Source organism: Neopsephotus bourkii, unplaced genomic scaffold (genome assembly GCF_033783945.1).
Source record: "Neopsephotus bourkii isolate Nb327-2 ecotype Australia unplaced genomic scaffold, CSIRO-AGI_Nbou_v1 NB_1600, whole genome shotgun sequence".
In the NCBI taxonomy this organism is placed as follows: Eukaryota; Metazoa; Chordata; class Aves; order Psittaciformes; family Psittacidae; genus Neopsephotus; species Neopsephotus bourkii.
The window spans coordinates 4,380,126-4,393,971 of NW_026902076.1; the positions used below are offsets into that span (position 1 = coordinate 4,380,126).

Below are 13,846 nucleotides of genomic sequence, written 5' to 3' on the forward strand. Positions count from 1 at the left end.
ATTTAAATCCCCTAGATTCTGCAGCTTGTCACCTCCAGAGAGACTTCAACACTTGGTCCAATTGCTCCACAAATACAAAAATACACATATCTGCTCTAGATGGATTTTGAAGTCCAAAGCTCTTTAGCTGCGGCTGTGACAAATTCTGTGTCTGCAGATGAGGTTACAGAGTACAGGGTATAAATGCTCACTAGCAGGCGAAACAATTAAACAGTACATTAGATTTGTTACCTACATACATTTCCTATTTAAGTCTGCACACAGGAAACCTGCAAGGAAGATAAGGGTGGCTTAGGTGGTTACCTGCAGGAGTCCACAAATGAAAATCAGGATCAACCATAGGACTTTCAGTCCTGCATTCAGTCTGTTGGCACTGCATTGTGTTTTGGACTGTACACATGATCTAGGTAGGTATTGGTTATTAGATTGCAAGGAATTTATTTAAGACTGTAAGGAAAATGTCCTAATGGTGACATGTCTGACAGCATGACTTAGTCTTTCAGAACTGACAAACACCCATTCACTGCACTACAAACTAGAAACCATTTGAGATAATGCCCTGTCCCCCTTGTCATCACTCTTATCTCCAAAGACCCACAAGTTACATTAAAACAGGCTTACAGTGACCATATGCACACCGCATAGCTTGGATTTTTTTCCATAAGACTGCTCCAGAACCACTGCTTTTTGCCTGCGAAATACTCTGAAATGAGGAAGGTGAGGTCCCAATATACTGAGCTGGCCTGAATTTGTGGTGCAGCAGCTCCTAAATGCCTGCATCACAGGCAGAGCCTGGCAGTGCTAGGTGTTGCACTATGAAAGTGAATGGCTGTTCTACCCCAAAGCACTTGTAGTTTGCTGGTGTTGTTAATTTGGGTTTCTATTTATTAGCAACTCTGTGGCAGAGTGATTCCTGTGAAGAAGAGGTTGCAGGTTTGTCCCCTCATTAGCACACGCAGTTCTGGGACTGTGCTCACATGCTGTTTGTGCTGACAAATTCTTGGTACAGATAGGACCAGGCAGCTTATGATTAGAGGACAGGCTGCATTTTTGCCTAAAAAATAGGAGGCAAACTAGTGAATAATAGCTGGAAGTCAGGCATCTTGCTGTGAGAAATATTTTACTGCTGTGATACCATTAATGTTGACATTTAACTGCTCTATTTTTGGCTACCTTTCCTCTGAATCCAAATTGAGCAAAGCATTACAGGTCTTGCTGATAGGCTGAAATATAAAAAGAGGAATAGCTTGGTTGTGCTGCACTGAGAAATTACACGGTTTTTCTTTGCCTATTTTCCCTGCGGGTTTCAGCTAATTTCTCAGCTCTGGGCTGACGTCAGTGCTGCCAACCAGCACTGAAGGCTACATTGGTCACTGTCAGCTACAAGCAGCTCTGCAGTGCTGCGCGCACGCAGCGCCAGGCCCTTTGCTCATACACCAGCACTGAGAAGTAAATCAGATTCGCTGCCCTCTTAAAAGGTAATAATCCCAGTTCAAGTGCCACATTCTTTTACTGTTCAAATCCTTCCCAGAAGGGCTCTTTCCGCTGAAAAAGAGCAGTGGAAATAAATACAGACACAAGGAAAAATATTCACATGCCTCTGGCACAAGTAACTGCAATAGCAATTAATGTCACTTTGCAAATCAAAATGCAATGCTCCCATAAATTAGGGTTTTAAGGCACACAGTTATTCCTGAGCATAAATGAGCTGCAGACTCAATTCTGTACTCACAATTATTCATGCCTGCAGAACTGTGGCTCAAACTGCAGAACACATTTTTATGGCTGAGCTAGGAACAGTAACTAAGGGACTACTATACAGCTGTACCTTGTTCCTAAAGGTAACCGTTGTTTGGGGAAAAATAATAGGGTAATAAGTACAAAATAAAAATCCATTAGGTACAGCCAGATTATATCTTCCCTTCTGCTTTTCACTACTTTTTTTTTTTCTTTCCTCTTAATGCCTTCAGCATGAAAAAATAACTAATTCCACAGCAGTTAAGCTACTGGAATAACGGTTGAATCACTGCAACTGAGATATAGCTACAAGCCATAGGTTGTCCCACACTAATAACAGCAGGTCAAGTTAGTATAGATAAGATTATTTAAATAATCACATAAGCTGAGGTAACAGTGGAAACTCACATAAATTTACTCAGAAAAATATCACCTGATTTATGCTCAAACATTTTAACTCTTTGGGTTACAACGCAGAGAAGAACTAAGCTGCAGCACCTCCACCACAGAGGCTTGTCAGAAAATGTTCCTAGCAAACCCCTGAAAATAGCAGCTATGTTCCTTTCCTTATTTGATAATAAGAAAACCCAGGAATTTGAAGTTTCACCATTCAGCAATGGGCCTAACTGCTTTTGTGTCACTTGGCACTACCTTTTGCGGCCACACTAACCACAAGCAAAGCTACAGCCTCAAGTGACACAACAGAGATGACCACAAGAACAGCACAAAAGCAGCACAGGGTATTTCAGAATTAGAAATAATGGTATGTGATTTTTCTATCCCTTTCTGGATCAGTACTGTGACCTTTCGTTGATGGTGCATCTCTAATCCAATGAGGCATTTTTGTCCAGCAAAAAGGATATTCATATATTTAATTAATAATGAAGAAATGGTAATGTACTGTGCAGTTACCTCATCCCTGGTTCTGACTCATGATCAAAGGTTAATGGGTTCAGAGCTGGCCATTCCATCTTAACTGTGTCACTGCCTTTATAAAAAGACCTTCCACACTTATAGTCTCTTAACCCAAGTGCTTTACAAATAATATGGTGCAAATAATGTTGGTCCTTTGTATGGGTGTATGTTTATGCCAAGGAGAACCCATCCCATGTAAAACTTCTTCTGTATGGGTCTGCCATACACAAGAGAGGAGTTGCTTTCTTGAAGCCCATTGCTGATATTGCAGAAGGGCACCCTCCTCTCCTGGCCAGAAGAAGGCAGAGGGAAAGCTTTGTACACCCAGCAGCTCTCCTGCACCTGCCCCTGGCAAGAGGAGGGAAGTAAAGAAGCAGCCACAGAACAGAGGGGAGAGGAAGGACAGAGATGGAAAATGTTACCTATCACCCATCTTCCTGCCCCTCCAACCCCTTTAAATCCTCTCTGGAAGCCATGCAAGGTATTTAGCATTTCCTTTGAATCATTGAGAACAAACAGGAGGGTTTGACAACAGCTGGGCATGGAAAACTTGCCATGGGAGACACAGTTTTAAATCCCTGTGTGTGGCATTTTCTGGGTAGGGTCCTGCTCTTCCCTTTCCCCATGCAAGGGTGAACCAAACCCAGGGGCAAGAGCTATGCATCCTCCTCGAGGAAGCCAGCAGGACCATGGCAGGAACAGCCACACCTTAACTGCTCAAAGAACAATGAAGCCCTGACCCAACCCCTCTTCTGCCCACTGATCATTCACAGACCCAGCAGCCAAGTGATACAGCCTGCTGCAGGGCCTCCTCTGCGTACCCAGAGATACCACTGTGTACGCAAGAGCCATCATGTGCCATACTCTGGAATGGTGCTTTCATAGTGTGAAAAAATGTGCTTTACATGACCTGGAGTGTAGCCTGAGGGCACTGAGGAGGTGCAAAGCCTGCTGGAATGCTGATGACAGAGTGGGAAACAGAGAGAACTGAAACTGGTACAAACTTGTCTATAGAGATGGTGCCCAGCCTGCACTGGTTTTCAAACGTGCCTGAAATCGTGGGGACAAGTGCTAACTGACAGAGGGCAAAATCACACTGGGGAGCACATGGAGCAGGTGAGTGCTCAGGACCCTGACCCACAGTGTGTATTACTGTATAGTGTGTGTTACCGTACAGTGCAGAAGAAATTGAGGTAGCAGTTTTGAAAGAGGCAGTGGGGGTAAGAAGGGAAGAAATATGCAGGTTAGGAAGTGGATAGGGAGACTGCTTTCCAGATAAGGAGGGGCTTATTTTAGTGCCATGAGGATGGTTCATAAACCGCTCCACAAACAAATGGCAGAGCAAACATAGCTGCCTTTTCTTTGCTAGGAGCAGCTCTGCTGTTTATACATAGCCTGGACCTGGACATTGCCCCTGCATCCCCCTTACAAACATTTCTCATATGAAATTATTTCCTGTGTTCCTCAGCAGGATGAAACTAAGACCTTATAAAACATGGAAAAAAACACGAGGGCTTAGACTAGGCAACAGCTTGGTAGCTTGCAAGCATTTCTGTAGAAAAGACTTAGGTGACAGCCAGACCAAGCAGAGACAGAACCTGGGCCTGGAGGGCAAACAGCCGAACTACCACCCCAGTTAGTGCAATGCTTTTATACCTTTAACAAGCTAGTGGAAGTTCTCTTGACAGTGGAAGTGTTTTTCATCAGAGAGATTAACATCACGCTTCTTTATTTGAAGTATATTGGAAAAATCCTAGGCTGGTGGTCAGAACCAGGCACAGTTCCTGGCTCTGACTGGTCTACAGCATTCTGTTCATGCCTTATTTAAAGCTCAACTTCTGCATTTGCATAGAGTGACAATATACATCAATCAACCAGAAACTTCATTAAATATGCCATGACCCTCCCTAAGAAGTAAATGCACCCTCACTGATCTTAATTTAATGTTGAAGGACCACAAGCCAGCTTCCCTTTGTGCACAGCAGAAAGAAATCTTTTCCATTAAAGCTCTGAAATGCCAAACAGCCACTGCTGTAAGCCACAAGGAAAAAGAGAACACGTAGCAAATCTGTTAACTAGCTATCATTCTATTCACTTTACTCCAAAGCCAATGTCCCAGCCTTTGTGCCCAGGATAGAGAGGAGATGACCTGTACTCATGGAAGGGGAAAGTAGCACGGGTCTGTTTCCAAGTGGTGTATCTCACACTACCAGCAAAGTAAGTCAGTAAAACCCATCTTATATCGAGGAGATAGAAATAAACTGTTCACTATTTACATGCTTAAATGAGTTTTCCTGGTACTTGGATATTGTCACATGTTAAAGACATAGAAGTCAGGCTCCAACATTCAGAGTTAGTGAGCATTTTTTCAATAGCTGTTAACCATAGTTACATGTTTTAATCGTATTTCTTGAATGAAAATAAAGGATCTAACATAGCTGAGGCCTGCAGTTGATGTACAGCACTGTGTTTTACTGATTTCCTACTGAGAAATGAGGTTTGGTGGATTTGTTTTCAATGGGATGCTAAACATAGTAAATGCACAACTGAGAACTGCAACACTATTTTAAACCCAGCACTGCAGTTAACTAAAATTGATCCCTCTAACAAGTGCTAAAAATAGAAAGACGAGAGCACGCCATGACTTTTCATATTGCTCCCTGCAGGCTCCTTAACTACGGGTGAATATGACCTTCATGCAAAGCCGTCCCAGAGTGTGGGACAATGAGTGATATTTCACATTCCGCTGCTCCAGAACAGGAATTGATTTATTACCCAGCCAGCTCGGGAATTCGTTTATGTGTTTCCATTTATAACAGTGTCACATCAAAGGAAAAAAAACCCAAAACAAAAAGGAGGCTTTTTTTTCTCTTTTTCATTTATTCAGCAGTTTATAAGTAAAGTATCAATTCTGGAAATGATAATATGCAATACAGTATGAAGCGTCATGCCTGACAACCTTTTTCTAGGAGCTGTCCTGCTGAAGGGGAATAAGCCACAGGAATCTCTGATGTTCTCCTGATAATGTATTTTCCCCCTGTGAGAGATCCCATGTGAAAAAGATGTGAGATAATCCTGCACCTCAGCTCTGGGTTACTCTGGTACAGCTACACAAAGGCCCCAGTGATAAGATGTTTGCAGTTGGAAGCTACTCTCAGAACAAGCAAGCAGCATGTTTGGTTCAACTGCAGAAAAAATAATCCCCTCATCCCACTAGAATTTAAAAACTAAACTGATAAATTTTCATTAGCTCAGCAACCCCACAACTGTTATTAGATTGCATCTGAAGTGTTTTATTTCAGTATGAAAGTAATTTAATAAGCTATTTTTCCTTGTGGTTTATGAATGTAAATTAGACCAGTTTCTAAATAATACTGCTTAGACCTGAAACTGGAACCTTTTCCATTCTGAAAATTCTAAAAGACAGTGCTTTAACAGCTTGAAAGAAAACTGTTGTTAAAGATGCCTTAAAACAAAAATAATCCTCTCCTAGGAAAAATTTGGTTTCACCAGTTGAGCATTTTCTAAGGTAAAGCATTGTTCTGAAAATCCCAGCTAGCTTCACTTCCTGGCATTAGCTGAAGATGGGAAGAGAGATGAAAGCCTACCAGCATTACCCACTGACATTCATCTTATGTTCACAGAGGTTACATTCCTCCTCCACACAGTTTACAACAGAAAACGGGCAGTCCTAAGAGAGCAACCCTGCCAGGATTGGGGAATAGCCGTTCACTCCAGGGGAAATGCAGCGATGCCTAAACATTACATAAGGTATTCTGCACCTTAGAATGCAGTACTGAGCAGATGTGATTTAAAGCAAAAAACTCTAGTTCATGGACAAACATTTGTCCAGTCCACCAGTTGCCTCATCTAAGCACAGACCCAAGCATAATAAAATGTGTAAGCAGGCTTTGATATGCTATTCAGTCAGGCATCACTAATGAGCTGCAAATAGAATTCTGTATGTATATATGGTAAAATTAATCCTTAAGCAAAGAACCAGTTGACATGCACCAACTTACATCCAAAGCTTTAATGCCACTTACAGGCTTTACGCCAACTTCCTTACAGTTATTATTTACGCTGCTATTTCTCGTCTCCTTTTTCTGACACATTTTCACACAAGAGCCACATGCTTACCTGGTCCTAGCTTAGAAACTGCATAAAGGAGGTCGTAGTTGATGACAGGTGTTGCATCATCTATTGGTTGCCACCCTACAGGTGGGGAGGCTGGAGGCGAGATGAGAAACTGTTTTGCAGGCTGCGGTGGTGCCAAATGAAGCTTGTCTCCATCTGTCTCAGAGGTCTGAATCTTTAAAGAATAACACTGTTTAGTATAGGGTAGAATCATACAATAGCTTGGGTTGGAAGGGACCTTTAACAGTCATCTCATCCAACCCCCCATGCAGGGACATCTTCCACTAGACCAGGTTGCTCAGAGCCTTGTCCAACCTGACCTTGACTATTTTCAGGGATGGGAAATCAATCACCTCTCTCTGTATAACCTGTGCCAGTATCTCACCACCCTCACTGTAAACAATTTCTTACTCACATATAGTCTCACTCTCCCCTCTATCAGTTTAAAGCCATTTATCCCTCGTCCTGTCCCTACAGGCCCTTGTAGAAAGCACGTCTCCAGATTTCTTGTCAGCCCCTTTAGGCACTGGAGCTGTTCCAAGGTCTCCCTGAAGCCTTCTCCAGGCTGAACAAGTCCAGCTTTCTCAGCCTGTCTCCATAGCCGAGGTGTTCCAGCCCTCTGAGCATCTTCGTGGCCTCTGGCCTTTCTCCAACAGCTCCACCTCTTTATGTTGGAGCCCCCAGAGCTGAACACAATACTCCAAGTGGGGTCTCACAAGAGCGAAGTGGGAGAATCCCCTCCCTCAACCTGCTGGTCACACTGCTGGTGATGCAGCCCTGGGCACAGTTGTTTTTTCCAGACTGCGAGGGCACATTGCTAGCTCATGTCCAGCTTTTCATCCACATGGGATGGGTAAACAAAATGATTACTCAAATCATACACTTCCAATGCCAAATGCCACCCAGAGAGGGTTTCAGTGTCAGTCTCAACAGAGAAGGTCTGGAGATGAATTTCATTTAAATGCTACAGATGGTTCCTCTACAGTAAATGCACTGGGTGGGGGGGGGGGGGGGGAGGGGGGGGGTTATATGAACAAAGCTACATGTTTGTGCCTATTGTATATGTTCTGTGAGGATAAATGCAAAGCTTTGGTATCCACACCTGCTAGTTCAGAGATTTTTGAGGCTGAAAAGACATTGTTGTGATCTACTGGTCTAAATTCCTAAATAAAAACAGACATTAGACAAGAAATCAGTAACTCCTGCATCAAGGCCTTATAAGTAACTTCAGAAAGATTTCTGAAGATCCGATTTCTTTAGCTGAAGTGATAAAGGAATCTATCACGTTTCTTAGTCATTTGCAACTAGTTGTTCTCATTTCATTTCCATCTTAAATTATGTAGTTACTGCCCTTTTCTGGTATATTAAAGAAGGTTCCACATACTTAAACAAGTTTACAACCACCTTGAGCCCAAAAGCAGTAACCTGCATTTGCATGACAGCGAGCTTGAGACAGCAGCCTCCCATACCAGAACAGGCTTTACAAAGATTCAGTAAAAGTAAAGATTGGTCCTCTCAACTCCATGTTCCTCAGAAATTCTAGCTCTTGAAGTGCTTATTCAGACTGGCTCAGGCCCATGTAAAGACACACTGCTCCAAACAGTGTGCTGCTTCCTCATATCCATTCCCTGGACACAACTAACAGGCTCTTTTGAGGCTGCATATACTGGAGAGCATAGTGTAGATACCTAAATGGCTTTGCAGGAAATCAACTTAGATATAGAGACTAATCACTGTTATGCACATTCTTCTTTTCCTTGTGCTACCCAAGTTTTCAATTAACCTCTTGGTAGTGCAGTTGGAGTGAAATGATGCTCAGATCTACTTAACAGCAGGTTTTGAGACCTTTCAGAAAACAAAAAAAAATCAGAGCCAGATCTAGAGATTAAGGCATCTAAAATGGGATTGAGGCAGCTTTTCAACACCTAAAGCTAACTGTAAAGTCTTCTGAACTCATTTAACCTGTTAAACATACTGTTTTGTTTCGTTTCTTTCACCAATGTAGTTTTCCATCCTCCCAAGGTCCTGCTTCTGTCTAGGCTTAAATCAGCTCTTATTCTGACCAGGCTGCAGAAGTTCAGAATTCAGCTGCCTCTTGGGCTTGACTGACACCTTTCAATAAGCCTACTTTTAACCCCAGAGCTCTGAAGGACCAATCTAGCAGCTCAAAGCACACTTATGTTGCTTATGAGCACCAGTGAGTATCTCGTAAGCCGCAGTGGCCACAGCAATTAATTAAAATACATCCAGAAGAGGTGGTGGCCAGGTTCTCAGCCTCCCTCACCTTTCTGTACCCTGGATGAGGCCTAGTACTCACCTAGGCTGTGGGAGATCTGGCTTCTCTATTTCTTGGCCATGGAGAATCAAATCCTCAACTGACCCTTCCAACAGATGGATTTAATCACCTATGCCCACAGGCTGGGGGTATGGCTTTTCCTGTACTTTCTTCCTTTTACTGATACTTACTTAATTCCTTTTAGAAAATTCACACATGTATGCAGTAAGAATAAAACAAAAAGGGGAGGAGAAGGAAGCCTGACTATGGCTCAGGGATACAGTCAAGTAAGTAATTCAGCCCTACCTTTTTTTTAAGAACTTATGATACTTCACATTACCACGCTTTTATGGTGTACAGAGTTACTCACAGAAATTACCCAGTGTTGTAAAATCAGTTCTAAGCCACGTAACCTCTGTGTGTTGAATAAGCAACTTGGGTCCTGAGTGGTCCTTTAAATTTACTGCAGGCCCACTGGTCAGGTACAGCTCAGGCAACATAAGGACATTTGGGAAATCTTTTAGCAGAGAGATTGGACATGGGAGAAACCTGTATTACTTTTATACAGTGTTACTGCTCAATACTTCTATAAAAGCACTAACAGAAACAGACACCAGATTTCATTACCTGTGCAAAATACAACTTTAACTTCTTCCCTCTGAACTGTGTTTCATGCAGCTCTATTCTGGCACGAGCAGCTGATTTGGGACTACTGAAGTTTATCCGCACACGCCTGAAGCTTTTGAAGAGCTGGAATGTCACGCAGTCATCGTAGGCACGGAACAAGCCTTCAAATTTCTCCTGCAGATGGAAAAGAAAGAAAGAATGCTGAGCATTTACTTTGCACTCCACCACATCAGTCTGTGTCAAAGGATCATCTGAAACTTGACAACTGTTTAACCAAGGGGCTTCAGCCTGTGGCCTTTGGGGGTGACTGTCCACAGACTAGCAAAGGGTCTGTGAAAAGAACCTAAGGAAAGCACTGGTCTGGAAGCGCTCTGCAAAATGTTCAGGGGAAGGATTCTTCAAATTGAGAACCCAGAAGCTACTGAACTCATTAAAGTTGAGCGAAACTGCAACAGTGACTTACGGATTGAAGCTGAAAAGGGTGCATGACTGAAAATACCAGACAACTGTGGTCTCATCTGTGCAAAAGCAGGCATTGTGCTGAATCACAATGGAGTCAGCAGACAAAGTCAGGTTCATTGTAACTGAGGGCTACATTCACATCAACACAGCAGGGTTATTTGGTTATGGTTTTTTGATGCTTCTGTCATTTAAATACTTAGCACAGATACACTCATTTCTTGAGAGTTCTTGTAGCAGCATGGAAAAAAGCTAGGGAGCTGAAAACAGTCACCTGACCCAAAGACAAATTTCAGGCTTCAAAACGTTTAGTTGTAGAACCACTTTCAAAAGCAGATGACACAACTGTGAATATTTTAATACTGTAAAGGAAAGGTCTGAGGTGTTGCACATCTATGGACCTAGAGATCAACAGAAATTCAAGGTTCATTAGGAGCCTTGGAGGATCAGACTTTCTCTGCAATTTCTCTGTAAATATGCAAACACAGAGGACTAGTTCCAAATCATCAAATAAAACCAAACTCTTTACATCAGTTCTGAGACACTTGCACAGGTCGTTTCATTCATAAACATAGATTCATGAAGTGTTAAGACTGAAGGGGAGCAGTTACTATTTAGTGTCTACTTTGTGTCTACTGAGACTTTCGACTGCCATCCAGTGAGTCTCACATAAAGTTCTAGCATTTTAACTACTGTAACCAAGACTTAAAGTCTTTGAAGATGGAGACTCAGCCTGAGCAAAGCTCTTTCTTTTAAGGGTTCTTTATCCTGAAAACAAAGTGTTTGAGACGATTTGCCACACCATTTCATACACTGAGCACTGTTACGTCAGCTGTTTGTAGAATTCCAACAACCTGATGTTTCCTTTGATACATCTGCAAATAAGCTTTAACATATAACTTATTTTCTTCTCACCCAGGAAAACAGTTTATTTTCTCTTTGAGTGGATAAGTTGCTAAGGCTGCATAAGATGAAATAGAAAATGCAATTTATGTAATCTCATCAAGACCTCAGTTCTCATCTGCTGATCATACTAAGTGAAGCAAAGAATCCAGAACTTAGAAAAATCACAGAATAGTTTGGGTTAGAAGAAACCTTAAAGCTTATCTAATTCCAATCCTCTGCCAAGGTGTTCCTACCTTCCACTAGACCAGGTTGCTCAAAGCCCTGTCCAACCTGGCCTTGAACACTGCCAGGGATGGGACAGCCACAGCTTCTCTGGGCATCCTGTGCCAGTGCCTCACCACCCTCACAGGGAAGAACTTCTGTCTTTCAAAGGAACCTCCCTGTGGTCTATTAAGCTTTCATGATTTTCATTTCATCTGACCTCACCCACCCCTTCCTCTCAGCACAGGACATACTTCAGAGGAATAAACAAAAAAAGAGGAGAAAAAAGAGAAGAAAAAAGAGAGGAGAGAGCTCAATGGCTGGTCAAGGGGAATAATGGCAAGCAGTAATCCCACAGACATCATGGTGTTGACAAGTATTCAAGGTACTATAACAGAAGTCACACACGCTAAAAATAAGCAGCAAAGTGAACATTTCCTAGTCATGAACATTTCCTCGCCCCTTGTAGTAGCTCTCAGTTTCCCTACAAGTCAACAATAAAATCATTCATCATATAAAAAAAATTTCTCCAACCATGGAAGAAACCATGCACAGGCTTGTCTGGCAACTGGGAAGTAATTATTTATTATCACTTACTGTTTGTTAGGAAACAGATTCTCCCTCTATTGAAACAATGCTATTTTCTTGTCTTTTGTGCCTGCCCTCTTTGCAACACTCCAGAATGCAGAAGAAGGGAAGACGCGAGTTCAAATTTGGGCCCAAGAACAGTGAGCACAAGGAATGTTTTGGGCACATTTCTGGACAATAATGAGACCGACTTCCATTAGGCACCGAAAGGGAAAGATGGGAGTATCTCTAAATAAAGCTGATTAAATACTGGACACCAAACGTAATACAGGGAGAACATTACAGTGCTATGGCTTTATTCTGCTTACTTTTCTGTTTGATACTGGCACAGCTTTAGAGATTCAGCTTTGATTAATGCTCCAAAAAATACCGTGGGGAGCAGGGAAATCAAGGCCTCTATTTGATACTAATACAGGGCAGTCTGTCCACAGTGGGACACACCTGCTGCACTGACTGAAACTGCATCTCCCATTAAAAAGATTCACATATCTGAATTTTCTCCATTTTCAGCTGATAATAATAATGACCTCAGCAGAGGTCATTAATCATCAACTGCAATTAATGGCCCTCGGCTGCATTTAGAGCCATCCCAGCTCCTCCTAGTTTGATATTAATTCCCAGGAAATGCCTTATGCCTTAATTGCTATTGCCTGTGATTTCTAATATCTGCTGAATGTACTTATCTGGATAAAAGTCTTTCAGACTCATTGCAACCTATAAGAAAATGTATCATACGCATTTTAAAGACTTAAGAAAATTCTCTCCCTTTCAAGTTTTGTGGATAAATTATTCAGGACTCATAATCCTCTCAATTCAGGACTTTTAGGATTCAGTATTCTTTAAATACTTCTAGAAAATGTGCCTCTGAACTCTCAGAATACTTAGAAAACTCTTGAAAATAAAGCAATGTCCGAAGTTGAGCAGCAGCATTGCTACTCTTAAAAAAGTCAAAATGCAGAAAGTCATGAGTTAGGCATTTATTTCTGGGATTTTGGACTGTCTTCATTCATCCCAAGTGTGTCTCTGTGAGACCTGATCTGCTCTGGCAAAGGCGAGTACTTTTCAGTTGGCCAGTGCTGCAGAAGTTTTCTTTTCTCTCTCGTAGGTTCCGAGCCATCTCATCATCTTGCTATTCCTTTGCTAACACCAGGCACCTTTCCCCAGTTCTTCCCTGTCACCTTACATCAGCTCTCATCCCCCATCATTCACCACCTCTAGCAGTTTCTAAAGTTCTTTTATTTTTTCATTAACAGAATTAGCACAAAGTGCGCACACACTAATTGAGGCTGCTGGTTACTCAAGCTTGATTGTTATCATTTATGACAGCCAATGCAAAGGACAAACAGAGCACCACCCATGGAAGAAATGAGCACTGGTGTGATAGGCATGAGGTAAAAGCTTCAGAGTACAAGGGCAAAGCTATGCACTCCTGGACTAAAAACTATCAGTACTACTAAAGGGGAGCTCACCTGGGATCCAAGATCCTGTCAGTCACATGATAAAAGTCATCAGTGAAATGCAGCCATAAGGAAGCAAACAAAATACTGAATGTATCTGGAAAAGTATTTCCAGTAAAGCAAGGAAGCTATTGACAACATTGTATAGAGCACTATTACATGTTATTAAAAATGCAGGGTTTGTTGCCTGTATCCCAGATAGATTAAGCCAAACACGAATAGGTTCAGATAAAGACTACAGGGAATTAAAGACTTAGTGAATAAGAAATGAAAATGCTTGGCCTATTTAGCAAAACAAAGCAAAACCTGAGAGGAGATGGGACAATCATCAGTAGTTTACCAGAACTGTACAGAATAAAGACAAAGTATACTGTGCAGAGTACACACTAAGCGACTATGTAGGCATGAATCAAGTGGAAACAACTGACATAAATAGGTGTAGCTCTGAAGTTAAAGAAGGTTTCAAACATCAGAGTATTGATCCAGAAACAAACTTCCGATCGCAGCAGTGTGGAAAATGATTTTTTTTTAATAAAGATTGAAT

The 13,846-nt window shown here is 42.0% G+C and overlaps 2 protein-coding genes across 3 annotated transcripts in view; both read right to left on the minus strand.

The window, feature by feature from the left end:
• Positions 1-13,846, minus strand: part of RCAN2 (regulator of calcineurin 2) — a 67,912-nt gene that overhangs the window by 2,712 nt on the left and 51,354 nt on the right. For both annotated transcript variants that reach the window (XM_061372288.1, XM_061372289.1), the window contains exons 2-3: positions 9,692-9,865; positions 6,793-6,964 (exon numbers count right to left, since the gene is read on the minus strand). In XM_061372288.1, the coding sequence (XP_061228272.1) occupies positions 6,793-6,964; positions 9,692-9,865 (346 nt within the window). The remainder of the gene's footprint in view (positions 1-6,792; positions 6,965-9,691; positions 9,866-13,846) is intronic.
• Positions 10,351-13,846, minus strand: part of LOC133222521 (24-hydroxycholesterol 7-alpha-hydroxylase) — a 104,048-nt gene continuing 100,552 nt past the window's right edge. The window contains exon 13 of the transcript XR_009728305.1: positions 10,351-10,363. The gene's annotated coding sequence lies outside the window, so the exon portion shown is untranslated. The remainder of the gene's footprint in view (positions 10,364-13,846) is intronic.